Here is a 19,280-nt window from a genome sequence, read left to right on the forward strand (position 1 = left end):
ATCAATCTTGTTTAGAGAAGATATCTAACTTGTTTAGAGAAGATATCTATCTTGTTTAGAAAAGATATCTATCTTGTTTAGAGAAGATATCTATCTTGTTTAGAGAAGATATCTAACTTGTTTAGAGAAGATATCTATCTTGTTTAGAAAAGATATCAATCTTGTTTAGAGAAGATATCTATCTTGTTTAGAGAAGATATCTATCTTGTTTAGAAAAGATACTAAGACTGTTTTTCCTGAATATTTTGTATTGAAATCAAAGTATTTCATTACATTATATGGCTTTTATTTATCTTAATATGTGTTCTTAGTTTTAGTAGGTAGTTTATAAATATTATAATTGGTTTAATGCTTGTTAAAATTTTAAAAAATTACTCAAATGGAAAACATTCAAAGAGTTAAAAAAGCATGAGGAGGGTGTATGCAATCTTGGGAGGGATATGCAAAGAAAAACCTATTTACTTAAGTTGTTGATCAAATATTTGAATACTGTTAATTTATTTTTCATTTTTTTAAGAAACTTTTGAAAGAAAGCAATGAAAGAGAAGAAAAAGCTGAACTTAGGCATAAACATGCTCTTCAAGAAGTTCAATTAAGACAGGTACATATCAGCTTTTAAATAAAATTTAAAAAAAAAAAAATTTCTTGTTAAGAAAGTTACTGGTGGATGTTACTTAATGATTACTTTTGCAGCAACAAGAAGATCTAATTGGTGAGTTGAATAATCTGGAATTAAAAGATCGATTGCATAGGAAGAATGTTGTAGCAAAGATAAGTGTATGTTTTTTTAAATCTTTTTTTTAATAGTTACAATTTTGAATGCTGCTGGATACAGTGTTAGTTTATTAAAATAGAAAAAGTAAAAAATGTCTTTTTTTAAAGAAGAAAACATAAAGAAACTTCAATGGAATTGGTTCATAAATAATTTAAAATTGTTAACTTATTTTAAATTATTAATGAAGTAATTTATTTTTCAATATTTGCATTTTTTTTTATATTTAAGAACAAGGTCTTCCAGCCTCCATACCAACGTTCACAGGAGTCAAAAATGAAACAAATGAATTTAGAGCAGGCATTTGAAAATGCATACAACCCAACACCAGGTTCTTTTTGATCTTTTAAAATATTCTTCACTATTAAAATGAAGCTCCAAAACTTTTAAAAGAAATTTTTTTTTAAATGGCCTAAAAAAAACTAAAAGGAGTGAAATGATTGAGATAGTAATAACAAATGATAACGATAAAATAATGATAATAATGATAGTAATAATAATGATAACAACAATAACAGTAACAATAATAATAACAATAATAACAACAACAACAACAACAACAACAACAACAACAACAACAACAACAACAATAGTAATAATAATAATAATAATAATAATAATAATAATAATAATAATAATAATAATAATAATAATAATAATAATAATAATAATAATAGTAATAATAATAATAATAATAATAATAATAATAATAATAATAATAATAATAATAATAATAATAATAATAATAATAATAATAATAATAATAATAATAATACTAAAGATAATAATAATAATAATGATAATAATAACAATAATATAATAATAATAATAATAATAATAAAAATAATAAAAATTAAATGACAATAATAATAAGTAATGATAATAAAAATAATGATAGTAGTGATAATGATAATAATAATGATAATGAGAATAGCAATAGTTTCTTTTTATCTTTCTAAGGAGATGCAACAGAAAACTATTACAAATACTTAGATGAAAGTAATTCATCATGCAATCTTCAGAACGATTCTTCAGAAGCAAAGGGTACTCTTTTAAATTTAATTAGAATTTCGACCATTTTAATACATTTGTTTTTTTTGTTTTTTTTTTTCAGTAGTTGCCAAAAAAAAAAAAAAAAAAAACTTAAAGATGGCCTCTTTTTCTTTATATCACTTTGAAGCCTTATACTTTGTTTAATCAAGGATATTATCAATACAATCAATTAAATCAATCTTGTTGCTGCTAAAGTAATAAGTTTAGTGCTAATGAAGCAATAGGAAGTTATAACTTGGAATTAAGTCCAATTTAATTTCTTACATTAGATCCAAATAGTGTAAATTTTAAATAATCAATAAATAGAATATTGACCCAATCATATGATGTGCAGTGAAGGTGACATTTGGCATTCATGATTCTAGCAATGCAATTCTTTTTTTGATTAACACACTTGGCCCTTGCCTTGATATTGTTTAACTAAATTAAAATTTCTCTTGCTGAGATAAGCTTCTTAAAACTTTATGAATAAGGAATTCCTAGTTTTGCAGTTTGTAGTTTAAATAATGGTTTAAAGTCTAAACTATGAAACATTTAAAGAAAGTTTTACAATAAATAATGAAGTTAATTTGTAATTGAGTAAAATTGTAGTGTATATAAATTACAAAAAAGCACTCCAAAAAAACTAAAATAAAAATCTCTTTGCCTAAATAATTTTAAATGCGTGTTTAAAGATAAATATTAAAATCAAAACCCTGGTGTGATGTCATTTGTCTAGCTATTCAGTCATAAATTGTAAAGAAAATTTTAGCTCATGTCAGTGTTCATTTTAAAATTAAGATTTTTATAATGAATTTAAAAGTTTTAATGATTTCTTATTATAAATGTGCTAATTTGGAATAGCCAAAAATGCAATAAAAATCCTTGTTAAGCATAAGTCCCACAATATTTTTAACCACTGTTTTTTTTTATATGCATCTGTTTACCCTGTTAAATGAATTGGAAAAGATTTTTTTTTTTAGCGATCTGAATATCTGCTGAGACATTATTACAAAGTTTTTCAGACCAAATAATTTTTTAGCGTATATGTTATGACTTTATAAAAAAAATTTTTGTGCGAAGTGTGTGAAAAAGTCAGCTAACTGAGACTTTTTTTTTTTTTTTTTTTTTATCTTTTAGATAAAGAAAAAGATAAAGAAAATCTTTTAGACAATTTATCAGTTCGAAGAAAAGATAAAGATACAGTTATTTTGTTATTTTGTTTTTTTTATAGAGTTTTTTTGCATTTCAATTTTTTTGCTTTTGATTTCAAAATGCTTTTAAAATGTTTTAAGATAATTTAAAAAAAATTTTTTTTTTTCTGGAAAACTTTTATCTCTGAAATTATTATGCAGATTTTCTTAATTCATAAAGAATCTTAAATAATTTAGATTATAGAATCCAACCAAAAAGAAAATGAATTTGAAAGATCAAAAGAAGACAGTCAACCAAGTAAAGCCTTGTTGTATATTTTTGTGATATTAGCTTGATATCAGTTTAAATAGCTAAAGTATTATGGGTTTTACATATTTATATGTAGATATAGTTATGTAGATAAATAGATATATTGATAAATATGAATATGTATTTTACCACGGCCTATTGCATAATGTTGTAGTGTTGAAGGTAATTGAAACAAGATGCCTCACAAAATTTTAGTGATTTTGTATGAAAATCCGTTTTCTGATTTAGCTTTAAAGGTTATTTTGATTGTACAAAAAATCCCACGAAAAGCCCTATATTTAATTAAATTTTTCAATTGTTTTCTATTGTTGCCATATTTATCATCTATGATTTTAAGTTATTAAAAGTTGTTTATCTAAATAAGAAACTTTTTGAATCTATTAAAAAATGTCATCATAAGAATGGGAATAATATATGAAATGTATGCTTGATGCCACTTCTTGCTAAGTAGTTTTGTTAAGATGAGCTGTGTCAGTTCTCAAACCCATAAATGTAATAGGATGCTTTCAATACTTGTTTAATAGTTCGCTCCACACTCAGGGAGTGAGATGGGAAGTCCAGAATATCTGGTTTAACAGATTTGTCTATAAAGTTTTGAATTTCTTGAATTGAAAAATGCTGTGTGGTAGGAGCTTCCATATTGTCTAAACCAGTAAGGTCAATCAACTCATAACAGTGATTGGCATTAAAATTTGTTTCAGGAATTTTTTAAAATTTATTTTGCAGACTATTCATGTTTATTTTGTAAATATAAAATTGTTATAAATACTGTGTTATAATTGTGTTTAAAAGAATAACAAAATAATTTTACTATTTAAGTTACATTAATATTTTAAAAAGGTACCTTTAAGAGTCAGTATTGATTGAAAACTATAGTTTTGGATCTTGTTGTCATCTTTAACCATGGCATAAAGAATGTTTTCAGGTTTTAGGCAAAATGTATTGTTTTTCTGCTTCACAATACATATTAAATGGTTAAATGAGGGAATACTTAGTTGGTAGAAAAAGATTAGGAGAGTTATGCAGCTTAGATAATATCTTTCTTTTAAACCATGCTGGAGCATAAACCTGAACAATATAGTAGACTAGTTTTTTTAAAGAGTGGTTTTGTTCATTGTCTCTTATATATAAATATAGAATATGCTAGAGTCAACCATGTTTGAATGGGCTAATTTTATAAGCAGCCTATTTATTAGCAACTTTACCAACTTTACCAACTTTGCAATACTCAAATGTTGCTACTAGGGTCTTTCAGTACTTCTTCTGGAATATACCCATCAACTATTGGACTTTTGACAGGTTCAAACAAAACTTTTTGTGTATCCTAAATAATTTCAGCACTTCATTTGCCAAAAAGGCAGCTGAAACCTCCTGGTCATGTTCTCATACCATCTTTTTGAGTGGTCTGACCAAGTTTGCTACCCACACCATGACAAATTAACTGATTTTTTTATCTTTACTTTCACTAACTTTCTTTACTTGTGCTTTAGCCCTGTCAGTTTGCACAATAATCTAAGTTGCATTGATATCAATATCTTTTTCTCAAGATATGTTTAATATCATGTAGTAAAGGATTTGCAAGTGCTGAATCTAAGTTTGGCAAACACTCATTTCTGACTAATTCCATAGCAAATCTGGGAAGTTTAATTAAGTTTTAGTCTCCAAAAAAATTCTTTATTGGTTAGCATTTAGCTTTTTTGGATCTAGATTTTGTTTGGTACTTTCTCTACCATTTAATTAATTTTAATTAAATGGTAGAGAATTAATTTTAATTAAATGGTAGAGAATTAATTTTAATTAAATGGTAGAGAATTAATTTTAATTAAATGGTAGAGAATTAATTTTAATTAAATGGTAGAGAATTAATTTTAATTAAATGGTGGAGAATTAATTTTAATTAAATGGTAGAGAATTAATTTTAATTAAATGGTAGAGAATTAATTTTAATTAAATGGTAGAGAATTAATTTTAATTAAATGGTGGAGAATTAATTTTAATTAAATGGTAGAGAATTAATTTTAATTAAATGGTAGAGAATTAATTTTAATTAAATGGTAGAGAATTAATTTTAATTAAATTAATTCTCTACCATTTAATTAAAATTAATTCTCTACCATTTAATTAAATGGATTAATGTTTTTCACAAGACCAAGATCTCTTACTTTTCTAGGTTTGTCAGTTATTAGAGATAAATTTGGATTCACTGCAGCTTAAATTGATTTTAAATTATCTTTAATTTGCTCAGAAAGGCCTATGATATCTGCAGTTGGCATGAATAAAATAGAAGTAGTATTAAATAACCTGTCTGTAAGTACTTGGGTCTGTCATTAATAATTCATATGGGCCACCACTACACTTCATTTCACTTTTTTCCTGTATCTTTTTTTTTTTGATAATATTTATACTTCTTATTGAAGTTTTTATGTTCATCATCATCATCATCATCATCATCATCATCATCATCATCATCATCATCATCATCATCATCATCATCGTCATCATCATCAGCAGCAGCAATATTTATTTAAAATATTAGTATATTTAAAACAAGTTTTGAAATGAGATAACTAGTTTGGAATTTAAAGTTTCAAATATTGAAATTTAAAATATCTTAGAAACGTAACATTAGTCTATAACTGAGGACTTTAAATGCAAATCTGTAAGCCATTTTGAATGCAGCATATCTGAAATTTAGTGGAGCTACAGTTATACCTAATTACAGTAACTGTAACATTACTCAATTTGATATTTAAAAAAAATGATAAAATCAACCTACCCTAACTTATATCTACCCTAATTTATATCTAACTTATGTATGTATGTATGTGTGTATGTATGTATGTATGTATGTATGTATGTATGTATGTATGTATGTATGTATGTATGTATGTATGTATGTATGTATGTATGTATGTATGTATGTTTGTATGTATGTATGTATGTGTGTGTGTATGTATGTACATATATGTGTGTGTATACAAAATACATAAAATACATAACACTTTAGCTATTTAAACTGAGTGTGGTCCAAATTGACAAGTTTTAAAAAACATAAATACGTACAAAACAGGAATGGGTCTCAATAAGTTCTATGAAATATTTTAGAAATATTTCAGAATTCAAAAATATTTCAAATATTTAAACATTTAAAGGTTGCACATGAATAACAAAATTTATTCCTTAACAAGATTAATCTTATTTCTAGTATTTCTTAAAATAAAAATAATTAGAGTAAACTATTATTAAAGTATTATTTTTATTACTATAAATAACAGAGCATTCAATTGCTGTTCAGCATTTCAATTGCTGAGCAATGCTGTTCAAATATTTGTGTATTCTTTTTACAATCAGGGAAGGTAACCCTTCCTACTTAAAGGTATACTTAGATGCAACCTGCAAGAGGAACTGAAACTGACTTTATCGTGTGTCATGATTATCCTCTTGAATAAGCTCTTATTCAAGAGGATAATCATGACACATGAAGAAGTCAGTTTCAATTCCAATCACTCATCTTCTAGCTGATTGATAGCCTATTTGACCCTTTCATGTGCTAGGGTTTTCTTCTAAGAACTTCTGATCAAGTTTTAGTTTTTTACAAAAGTCAGCAGAGCTGTTGGCACAGTGGTGACTCAGTGCATGTTTAAATAGCTCTCCATCCTTGATGAGTGAGACTATCAGTTGTCTCTCTATGTTATCTGGTATTTCATGGTCAAAGAAAGCCAAGGCTGCTAACTCTTTTGACAGATGCTACAGAAAATGTTTTTTAAATGCTGTGGTTTCTTGTCATGGTAATCCTGCAACATTGTGAGAAGTCTGAGATCATTTTGTGGTGCAGATGTAGGAAATGATACTTCCATCCAAGACTTCTGATAAAGTTTGACAGTGAAGACATTGCACAGAGCCCCTACTCTTGTTTTGACAGTTTAAACTGGATACAAAACATCCATTGGATCCAGTTCATTGATGAGTAAATAACTTAACCCATTGATCTGCTCTGTGGATTGATCCAGGGCCCAGAAAAAGCACCAGAATCCTTCTTATATAACTCCTCATTACTACTACTTCTGCCTGAAGAATCTAACTAAACAACTGCATAAGATGTAGAAGCTTCTTCAGCATCCTGGCTGTGCCTTTGCTCCTAGATTTTTCTGTCCTCAGAGAAGGCTTTTTTTGCTGCATGATCTTGTTAATTGATCTCACTGCTCTTCTTTTCCAAAACTCCCTACAAGGAGAATATTTTAACAGATTTTTCAGATTTTCTGTTTACCAACTTGTGGTACAGGTCTTTAACCACAAACTTTCTTGAGGAACTGATACTTATGGTTAAATGTCTCAAATTTGTTGTTATAATTGATTAGAATACAGGTTCTATCCCAAAATTCTGCAGTTTTTTTAATCATTTTAATTGATGCCTCTCTTATTGTCAATATTTTTTCTTATAATAGAGGCAGTGTTTTCAATCACACAAACAAATATATTTTCTATCACAAAAACATTTATCAATCACACAAACAATTGTGAAATTCATTTAATTCCAGAAGTCTACAAGTTAACAGTGAAAGTTACACTGAACTCTAGGCACAGCTCTTACTGTAAGGTTTTCATACAGTCTCTTCTTATTAACTGAAAAGCTGGAAGAATTATGTGGGACTGGCTAAACTTAAACTATCTTTGTGCTAGAATATTCTGTGACAGATTCCTAGAGTCTGATTGTAATTTCATTAGGTCTTGAAAACATTTTAGTCAAAAATGTAATTAAGCTTAATGCTAATTGTGCAACCTCTGAATTATTTTCAATCCTTAAGATTCTTCACACAAAACATTATCCTAAAAGAAACTCAACCAAATTGGTTCCCATGATTCTTTTACTTATTATTTTTGCTATACAGATAAGAACCAGGCTTATGTTTAATCATAATTTCGTAATAAGAACTTTAATGCTTTTTCCATTAGTAGCTTTAAGTCGACTTGAAAAGTTGCGGATGCACATAAAGCAACAAAAGAGAAGTCAAAAGAGTTCTGAAGGTTTTATATTTCTGTTAAATTTTATCTTCTATTAAAATATTTTTATGAATTACTTAGAATATAAATTACTTAACTTTCAATTAATTGCAATTTTTATTTTGTTTTAGTTAAATTTTACTGTTTTTGATGTTTGTTTTTTTATTATTTCAATTATTATTTTTTATTAAGATTTAGCTACAAACACAATCCAAGATTCTAATCAAAGTACTTGTGAGTCAAGCTCATCAAAATCTATAATAACCACTGCATCAACTCAACATATTGAAAGCTTACAATCAATGAACATTAGTTCCGCTTGTGAAAGGTGATAATCATATGCTATTTATAGATAATTTATATATAATTATTAGAGTTATTTTGAGTATATATGATAATTTATTTATAGAACAAGAATTGCTTTATGTTGGCTTTTATAAAGTGATTTTTAAATTTTTTGTGTTTAAATAAATAACTTATGAAGTATTTAATTTTATATTATATGTATAATATGTAAATAAATTTTATTTCTAGTCAATTGTGGAGGTTTTCAACACATGCTCCAACTGAAGGTGCTTGCATTTTTTACTTCTAAAATTAGCACTAAAAGTGCTTTATAATAAATATACTTTGTATCTTTTAAAAAATTTAAGTTGTAAAGTTAAATCCTGACTTTATAGTTTAAAAAAATCATACTTTATATTTATTCAGATCACTCTACATCATCGTTAACCGTCAATGGCCAGGAAAAAGTTTTGTCTGAAAAATTAACTACTGCTAATCTTAATTATAGTCAGCGTCTGCTTGAACATCAGCAAGATGTATTAAAGTTTCAAGAGTCATTGTTAAGAAATCAGGTTTTGAATACTAAAGCAGCAGTAAATCATGCAGGTATTCCAAATAATTTCATTAACAAATCTCACAGTTCAGTTTCCAGTAGTCAGTGTTTGACACAAGCATCAACTATGGTTAGTGTGGCGCTGAATTCTCAACATAAACTTACTTCTGTCTCATCAGGGCATATAGATGATTTTTCCTTAAAACAGTATTCTTTGAGCAAGATCGATAATTCTTTCTCTTCTTTTGAAACATCTCAGCAAGCTAGTGAGCACAGCATACTCGTGGAAAAAATGACTTGTGAGGTTCAAATCCAAACATCATTTGTAGAGTGTGATGGTGCAACTCAGACCTCTTTCAATGAAAGAACAAATGAAAATAGTAGTGATAAAAATCCTAGTAAAAAAAGTGATCCTGAACTCACTCTTAATTCATGTGCTGAGAGGGGGGAGTTGACTTCTAAACTTAGCTCTGCTGCAATTCCAAGTTATGAGAAGATAAAAAATAAGAAAATTGCTCTTCGTCAACAATACCCTGAATTATTTGTGAGAGATTCCAATTCTACAGAGCGAGTTCGTGACTACAAACAGCGTATTAAAGATCAGCAAAAGAAAATTAAATTGGTTCATGAATTTAAAAAGGAAAAGAATGAAAGGAATGAAAACATTGATTCGAACACAAGAAAAGATTATGAACAGTTCAAAGGAAAACAAAGTTTGGTTTTGCCTAAAAGTTTTAATGATGCTGATAAAACACAATTAACAACTAAGCAACAGAATCTTTCTTTTCCTGTGTTTGATAAGCTTATAAATATAAATGCAAATATTGATGTTAATAATATAGAAGAATATAAACAGCCGTTGACTTCACATTTCAAACAAACAAACTTGGTTGGTAGCATAAATAATAAGCAGTTTATTGATAAAAATAATAAGCAGTTTATTGATAAAATCAATTCTAGTAGTGAGCTTTCATTACTCCAATCCAATGTTGAACTGCATTTAAGAGAAAAAGATTTACCAAATACTGATGTTACACCTGATTTGTTAAGCAATGCCCCATCCACCAGTGAAACTATTTTCAAAAAAAGCATTAGCCCGTTCATAAATACAGTTCCTATGCAAACAAAAAAATGTGATGACTTGGCATCATTGGTTAACAATCATTCAATAGAACAAGAGAAAAAGAAAGAAAATGTAGATCTTGAAAATAATTCAGGAAAAGATAGAGTTTATATGTTAGACAGTAGGCTTGAAAGGCAAAGTTTTTCAGAGCTTATGTTCTCAGCATCACCTCCCCAGCAAATACTTTCTAAAAATATTAAACCATCTTTAGTACAAAACTATTTAAACAATTCAAATTTTTTTCACGAATTTTATCAAAATAATATACCAGATTATTCTAGAATAAATCGTGTCTCAGAAGATCCACCGTTTTCTCCTATCTATGAAGTAGATGAAAAAACACCCTACAGACTAGCAGGTAAGTTTTTAATAAACTTAACTTTCCTTGATGTAATTAATGTGAAATCGTTGTTAATGCTAAGTTTAATATTTAAGTTTCTTTTAATTTCTGTTAAACATTTTGATTTAAATAAAAAATCTGAATTAAAGAGACAAAAACATCTGATAATTTAAATTTTGACTTTTTAACTTCTGAATAGAAAAATTTTTAAAAATTTAATTTTTGAAAGTAAGTTAACTTGATTTTGTGTATATAATTTTTTGCATTTTTTAGTAGTAAGCAATAAATTGCATGTAAGAGATAGTCAAGCAATTGTGCGAAACATGAACAATATATTTTTACTAGCAACTCCTGTATTTAAGTAATCGTTTGTGATTTAAAAAGAATTATTCAAAAAATGATACAGCACTCAGCCATTGCAATTCACAGTTGTTCATGGCATTGTGCTTATCTTATCTTGTTTACCTAACAAAATCACATAATGGTTTGTGACCTGTGAATGGTTTTAGTTTTAGTAATTTCATATTTTCAGTAAATATTTTTTTAATCCAACATCTAAATTTAATTTTTTGATTTTCTTTTTTAAATCAAGTTTTTGATTATTCATAGACAAAGAGATATTTGGGTTTTAAGAGTGCTGCGTTTCTCACTGTGCAATTAAAGTTATGTTCTTCTTTTCATATTGTTTGTAACAATATGTTTCCTCTTTCTAATATAAAACCAGGAAACCTAAATTCATTTTCCTCCCTGAAAAAATTGTTTTCAACTTTTCTTTCAATTACCGTTCAATTTTTTTAATTAAATCAATTACCATGGAGTTTTTTTTTTTAAAGCCAGGAAATTTCAGTTAAATTAATTATTATTAAAAAAATTTTGATAAAATTCTTTTAAAAGATTGAATGGTAATTGAAGGTAAAGTTGAAGACAATTTTTATGTAAAGAATTGTACTTAAAACTTTTAAAGCTTCAAATTCACTCCATAGTTAACTTATGCTTTTTTGTTATGTTTTTTCATTTCAAGAATTTGTTGGATTTTATAAAGAAAAAAATTATACAAGGATTATATAAAAAGTTATATTAGATTTATAGGATTATATAAAAAGTTGTATTAGATTTATAGGATTATATAGAAGAAGAAAATATTTTTGAAAAATATTTGAAGCTTATCATTTTGAACTCTGGGGAATTTTAATATCATAAAGTTTTTCATCATAGTTTTAAGAAAGAAGCTTTGAAATCTTCATTTTCATATTAACATGCATTATTTTAAATCTGATTTATTGCATAAACAAGACCTTTGCTGCAGAAAAATTTCACAGATAACTAAAGTTTACAAAAAAAAAAATTCATTGCTTAAATTCAAAAGATTTTTCTATAAAATCAATGGTAGTTTTAATTTTTTATTATTTATCTTATAAGTACTGGGAAGTCAAAGTTATTAATAATTGCTCCTAATTGCTATTCTTAGTTCTTCAACAATAATTTCAGGAGTAATTAATTATTAGTAATTAAAAAATTGTAATTACATATTAATCAATATTTATATGAATAAAAGACACTAAGGTTGATAAGTTGGAATAACTTTTGGTTTCTGTAACAAATCTTAAAATGGTTGAAATGAAATGTTTTAAAATTTTTCATTTTTAGATGTTGCATCATCAATTACATCCCTTCAAGAACAATTTCTATCAAGTCCCAGTGTAACCAATCAGAGTAGTCCAACTGTTACTTTTCATAGTTTACCTGCAAAACATACAGAATTTAACTATATAGATAAGAACTCTAAACTTTTATCATTAAAAAATGATTTCAATCAGCACTTTGCAGATAAAGAATCATATACAGATCAGTCTTTGAACCTAAGAGATATTAATCCTGCAATTAGCAGTAATGAATCTAGCAATGAGTTTTATGCTTTGCAACCACTTCAACAGAGTTCTTTATTGTATTTTTTTGAAAATCAACCAGTGCAGTCGTCAAATAGAAATTTAGAAATAAGAAATGTGCAGTTAAATGGCAAAGAGTTATTAACATATGATTCTGAGAGCTCTCAGATTTTGGAGAGCCCATTACATAATCAAACAGAAAATAATTTTGTTACTGGTATAAATTTCTTGCAATCCGACTCAAATTTTACAAAGTTAACACAGGCTGTTGAATCATCTGACGATTTTGATAAATTTTTACAACCTGCAATTGTTGAAGACTATAAAAAAACTTTTGAAGCTGATTATTCTGAACACAACAAAGCTTCCGCAACAAACAACAAACTTTCTGATGATGCTTCCTCTCTTTCTTCTAGTGGTTCTCTGTTATTTTTACCAGTGTCTTGTTCAAATCAAAATAATCTCAAAAATTCCTTCATGTTCAATCCTATTTACACTACAGCAAATGAAAATGAATCACCTCTGTTATCAACAAACAAATCTTCAGAGTTGATTTTAAACATATTAAATCAAGTACAAAAAGAATCTGATCAAAGCTTTTTTAGTACTCCAGAAAATATATTCCATCAACTGCCAACGCAGGTTGAGCATTCTTCAGGTTCTCAATATCCTTATCATACTCCATCAAATTCTAATTTTTTTGCACATGACAGTCAGCAAAGTTTGTTTATAAAACCAAGTTTAGAAAATTATGATAAACTATCAGTTGAAAGCAATCATAAAAGTATCTACATACGATCACAATTTGAAGATGTTAAAAATATGCCAAAAAAGGGTATTGAAATACAGTCCTCGTCTGCCAGATCAGTTTCTCCGTCTTCCTCATTTTCTCCTACAAACATACTTTCACTTTCTTCAAAACAGCTTGATGTTAGAAAAATTTCAGGAATTAATAGCACTGTTTCAATGTCGATTTCTGAGCTATCAGACTTACAGCATATGCATCAGGAAAAAATGTCCAATTATAGTTCACAGCATAATGAGTTAGGTAGCATTTCCAGCAGTATGGATCTCCAGGAACAAGACATTTCATCATCTGATGAAGAAGATCAAATGCCAGATCAATTTACTATGCAGCAATCTGTACAACAGATTTCCAGTCAAAGGTCAAGAAACTTTGTGTTGCCTTATTTTGACGATATTACTATGGACTTTACTGCACGAAAAATAAGTGCATCCAGTCTTCCACGAATCTCAATGAATATTGAACAAGATAGTTTTATACCTCTTCCTTACCAAAAAGGTAAAGAAATTTGCTCTGCACCTGCAGATAAACAAAGAAGTTTTGTTGAAAACAGTTCTCAAGATGGTTACACGTTAAAAGGTGTGTTAATGTTACAAACTTATCTTCTGTTTGAAAGCTGAGGCAGCTGTCATTTAAGCGACCTTGATTTACATTTGGTTTTTTTAATTCAATTTTTTGCTTTTGTTATAAAAGTCATCAGGAAAGATATCAAAGGTTGAATTTTAAATAAAAAATCACTGCCCCTTAATTTTCAGTTATAATAAATATAATCATGTGTATTTATGATTATTCTAATGCATGGTAATATATTATGAACTCAAATGATTTTATTATATAGCTAACTTCGATAAAAGTCTATCTAGTATGAGTGCACAGGTAAATGTGGAGGATAACAAAAGTGCAGAGACAGATCGTGAAGATACTTTTTTGAGTAATCTTCTTGAAAAGAATAAATTTAATGATGTAAGATTCTTTTGGTCAATTACTTCTTTTCTATGCATTATCTCTGCTTTTTTTCTTTGCTTTTTTTCTTTAATAATTTTGGTTTGTCATTTAGCTGACGACTGAACTTAGTGTTCTCTCAGATCTTGATCTGTCTTTAATATCTGGATCTGTTGATTGGTCTTCTCTTGCTCCATTTCATAATTCAGTTTCTCCTAGTCAAGAATCTCTTGAAAAAGTTCACAATCTTCACTCCTGTCACCTGGATGATTCACAAAAGAATGATGATGGTGAGATCTCCCTAAATTCACAGGAAGATTTCTGTAAATCACCTAAGAATTCCAATTTACAGCAATCGGTCAAAAGTTTGAGTGAATGTAAACCAGTTGCTCCACTTGAGGAAAATACAGTTTTAAAATCAGAGCCCGATCATTTGAAGCTTGATAGTGGTCAGTTAAAAGTATCCAAGCTATTTTAAATTTAACTTCATAAAATTTGACAAATTGATTTAAAATAATTTTAATTATAATTTTCATTTTATCATGAACTTTTTATTTATTCACATGGCTAATTTTTAGGCTTGGTTTACACCATGGCTGATTGAAAAGTTATTTGGAAAAATTTTAGTTATAAAGTACTACTTCATTATTCTTTGTAGAAATCGTGAAAGAAAGACTTGTTGAAAGCAAAAAAAGAACGAAAAGGTAGTTTTACTATTTAAATAGATTTGTGTGTATACATTTTTAAGCATTCTTTTTGACTTGGTTGTGTCTGTTGCAAGTTTATCCTACAGTTGTTAGACCTTTATCATGTTTGTTATAAAACGTCATACTGGTTACTGATTATCAGAAGCTAAGTAGCAGTTTGCATGTTCACGAGAAAGCGTTAAACTCTGAGAAAAAACATTGGACTCAGGAACCATCGAGACTAGAAATACCCTGAACAAATCCGTATGGCAATCAAGTGTCTTCAAGAGCTTTTTGGCGTCTGTAAAATGAAAGAGAACGTTCAACTTAGATTTATCTTGTCTAACAACACATAAAAAATGCAAATAAACTATGAGCTCATTTGCATTCAAGTATTGCAGTAACTCGGTTTTTTTTGTCTATTGATTTCTGTATGCATATATTGTTCATATACTTTTCATGGGATGTGCGTGCGGTTTATGCAGTCTAAAAACATAGACAGATAGTTGAATTAGATTTTTAGGCCGGTTCGAGGGCGCATCGCTGCTGTAGTTGTTTTCAAATGTTTTCTTGCATTGATTCAGCCGGTAAACGGTTTTCTGTTATTTATTTAGTTTATATGAACAACTTCCTGAAGTAAGACAGCGGAACGCTCGCAAAGAAAAAGACGAAGTGTTAAAAAGAAACAGAGAGAAACTGAAAGAGTATCACGAGGTACATATATATTTACATTAACATGATTACGTATCGTCACCTCAAAGTAAGAACGCACCATTTTCGATTTTCTATCAGTTTTTATGTTTGAGTATAAAACCACTCAGTTCCATGTAAACTGTTCAAAACAATATTTTGAAACAATAGTTCGAAGCAATTGTTTAACGTCTTTAACAGTCGAATTGAATTCAGCTCTCCACGCTTTTCTGGAGAAAACTGCTTTGCCCGCCCCTTTTTTCTCTATAAATGTATAAAAAACGTACAAACACCATTGATCAGCGAAATAAAAGTTCGTCTAATTACTTTAGTTAACAATCGAAAATCGTTTATAATCCTGCGAGAATTCACAAAAACAATCCTATATATTTTTCTGAACACTAAGCACGCTTTGATTTTTTAAATACTCCGGGGGGAATACCCGAAATCTATCAGGGATATTTTTATATCATAATGAAGTTTAGTCATATCTTTACTTATATGAAACCCGTCTCATATATTGTAAAAAATTGTAAATTGATTAAGAGATCGTAAAAATTTAAAAGGTTTGAGAGTGATTTTTTAGGTTTTTAGTAAAATATTTAAACTCCGCTATTTTTTTGAACACAGGTGAACTCATTTTTTTGTTTCCAATGTCATGATTTTTATTTCTTGCCTCATAAATTTCTTATGAACTTTTGAACTTTTTGAACTTTTATGATTATGTCTTTTTTTCTTTAGAAGCTTCAAAGGAATTTAAAAAAGCGTGCAAAGAAAAATCGGTGAACCCTTGATATCGATAAATCTAAAATTTTAATTGCTTTAAACGTAAATTATTAAATTGTTTCACTTTATTTATAATTTGTACTGGCTTGTGTAATATGTAGTTGTTATATTTTGCGAAAATGATTAACATTTATGTATTCGAAATTTTGACGTGTGAAAAAGTATTTGTCCGTCACTTTGCGCATTTTATTGCAAATTGATTAAGAATTCGTGTTTTCTTTGCTAAATTTTCACATTTTAAATTCTCCTGATATTTCTTTTGACGCATGCGCTGTGCGAATGTAAGTGTATTAGAAAAAGAAACTCGAAGAACAATTTTCTAGGGCAGCCATTCAATGTTTTTGCAGGCAAAAAATAAATTGTTATCTTACGTGTTATATATATGTATTTATACACATATATACTAATACATGCATACATACATACATACATACATACATACATACATACATACATACATACATACATACATACATACATACATACATACATACATACATACATACATACATACATACATACATACATACATACATACATATACATTAGTATATATGTGTATAAGTTTCGTGAAGTAGATTGTTTCTGGTTCACCGTAATTTCAAGATAAGAAAATCTGTTGCAAGAAGAAAAAGATGTATAATGTAAAATTTGGAATAATATTACATATTGCAACTTTTTCAAATTTTATTTCAAATAAACTTAGAAAAGAATTTCAAATATCGTAGTAATTACAAATTTTTTAAATATAAAAATGTTTTCAAACGCTTATAATATTTCACACTTACAATTTACCTTGAATTATTTTATCTTTGATTACTGAAATATTTGTATATTCCTCTGTTCTAATTTTTATATACATTTCTATGTTCTAGTATTTCTACTTTATATTTATTTATTTTATAAGTTTATAAAACTGAAATAAATTAACATTCTAACATCCTCTAATAGTCTTAACTTCATCTCCAGAAGGGAGAGGGGGAAACACTATTATTTAAACCGGAAAATGTGCTAAAAGCATTTATCTGTTGTTGCGCTTCAATAGTTAAATCAGCCGCCTTTATCATATTTCTTCCTTGATCATGTCATGTAGCATAAATGTGATCAACACTCTCACTAATTCTGTTAACAAGATCTCTCAATTCGCTTGCAAAAGCTGATCTGAGCTATCTATTGTTGTGTAACCATTCCAAGCATCATCGAACATATTTCCATTTTTTGTGTAACGAATAGGGAACAGAAAAAATATGTTTCGTCCTTTTTTGAGATACAGAATCAAACATTTAAGATGGAAATCTTTTGTGTCTTCAGTTTGCATCTTCAAATGCACAAATTTGTTCAGCTGCCTTCAAAATACATTCTCTTGCAGTGTGACTTTTTAACGTTACATTGAAGTAAGGAGATTGTGAATGAATTTAACATCCCATTTGTTCAGCAGCCCAGAGAGACATACTTCTTCATAAGATAAATATTAAAAAATCTCTTAAAACATCATTGATACGTTTAATTTGACTTTCTTTTCCACGTTTAATTTGACTTTCTTGCACAACTAAATTTGAAGTTCTTCGTCATCATTTGGAGGATTGACAACAGCTTGAGTCGTTCTTCTCTGAAACCCCAAACCCTCATCAGTTTACGAATATTTTGCTATTCAGCGATTTTTAAAATGCGCTACATTTCCCAATTTTTATTGTATTTTTGACATATTTAATGTGATTTATCGGTATTTTGGGCCGTAATAATAATACTTCACTTAAAATAATACGTCACTTAACTAATTTTGAAATTATTTTGTTTGAAATTTTTAAAAAACCACTTGATGTATTTTAAAAATTTTCAAAAGATTCAATTTGATTGTTTATTGAAAAAAGATCGAAAACTTTGTTTTTTGTTTTTTCTAGCAGGTAATAAAATAGTTAAAGGTGAATTGAGGCAAAAAAAAAAAAATGGCGAATTGAAGACAAAAAATATAAGACTTAAAAAAAAAAAGTTTAATTGGATCTTCATAAAATATTGAACAAATTTTTTAATGGCGAAGCTATAAAAAGTCATGCTTTTTCAAGAGTTGACAATTGGACTTTTTGAAAGAAAGTTATGAAAAAGCTAAACATTTTTAAATGCCATAGCTGCACTTTTCTTGGCTAATTCAGTTAATTGCAACCAAGATGCTATGTTCAAACCAGAATTCCCGCGGGTAGTTTTTCTTAAATCGTTTAGAAACATTCTTAACTTTCTGAAATAAACTTAAAGTTTAGCATTTATCTATAATATATAGACTTTTTGCATGTAAATGTAGCATTATGTTATGGTATGCAGTAAGCATCAGTCTCGGAAATCTCGTATGTACAATACTACCATCAACAATACTTCGAAGTTGATATTGGAAAAATCAATCCTTCAATAATATCCTAGATAAATTACTAAACAAATTACACCAAAGTAAAGGAAATTAGTTGTCTACACAAATAGATTTTATCATTTTTTCAAGATGAACATTTGTAAATTTGGGAACTTTTTTTCGTGTAAACAAAGTCTGTCAATGATAAAATAGACCTGTAAGAACAATTTAAAAATGGCTAAAAGAAATATAACGAAATATAAAAAAGTTTAAATAAAATTTTTTGTCAAGATCTGGTTTCATTCAATTCCTTGGTCCTTCATTCAACCAGCCTTAACTTTGTGTATTTTTTTAAGTATTTTTTCCGGTATGTCGCCGTGCATTATCTTTTTATAGGTGTATTTTCTAATGGGTTTTTTCATAATTCATTTGATAAAGCAAAACCTTTTAAAAAGTTATTCAAATCTATAATTATCTTGCAAAATGCGGCCAGATATTTCTTGTATATATTATTTCATTTGTCATAGAAAACACATATTAACCCATTTGTTTTTGTCAAATAAAAATTAGTTTACAT

General features: G+C 27.8%; 1 protein-coding gene across 1 annotated transcript in view; it reads left to right on the forward strand.

Annotated features, from left to right (window-relative positions):
- LOC149877302 (uncharacterized) overlaps positions 1–16,540 on the forward strand; it is a 28,695-nt gene extending 12,155 nt beyond the window's left edge. The window contains exons 12-27 of the mRNA XM_090074321.1: positions 518–601; positions 694–777; positions 1,004–1,103; positions 1,733–1,816; positions 2,945–3,009; positions 3,196–3,256; positions 8,222–8,293; positions 8,462–8,597; positions 8,804–8,841; positions 8,981–10,588; positions 12,218–13,840; positions 14,100–14,224; positions 14,319–14,652; positions 14,862–14,907; positions 15,504–15,603; positions 16,321–16,540. Coding sequence (XP_089930447.1) covers positions 518–601; positions 694–777; positions 1,004–1,103; positions 1,733–1,816; positions 2,945–3,009; positions 3,196–3,256; positions 8,222–8,293; positions 8,462–8,597; positions 8,804–8,841; positions 8,981–10,588; positions 12,218–13,840; positions 14,100–14,224; positions 14,319–14,652; positions 14,862–14,907; positions 15,504–15,603; positions 16,321–16,365 — 4,605 coding nt within the window. The 3' untranslated portion in view covers positions 16,366–16,540. The remainder of the gene's footprint in view (positions 1–517; positions 602–693; positions 778–1,003; positions 1,104–1,732; positions 1,817–2,944; positions 3,010–3,195; positions 3,257–8,221; positions 8,294–8,461; positions 8,598–8,803; positions 8,842–8,980; positions 10,589–12,217; positions 13,841–14,099; positions 14,225–14,318; positions 14,653–14,861; positions 14,908–15,503; positions 15,604–16,320) is intronic.
- Positions 16,541–19,280: the final 2,740 nt, after the last annotated feature.

Source organism: Hydra viridissima, unplaced genomic scaffold (assembly GCF_058129835.1).
Source record: "Hydra viridissima isolate aposymbiotic clone 2 unplaced genomic scaffold, HvirCarnegie_v1 scaffold_16, whole genome shotgun sequence".
Taxonomy (NCBI): Eukaryota; Metazoa; Cnidaria; class Hydrozoa; order Anthoathecata; family Hydridae; genus Hydra; species Hydra viridissima.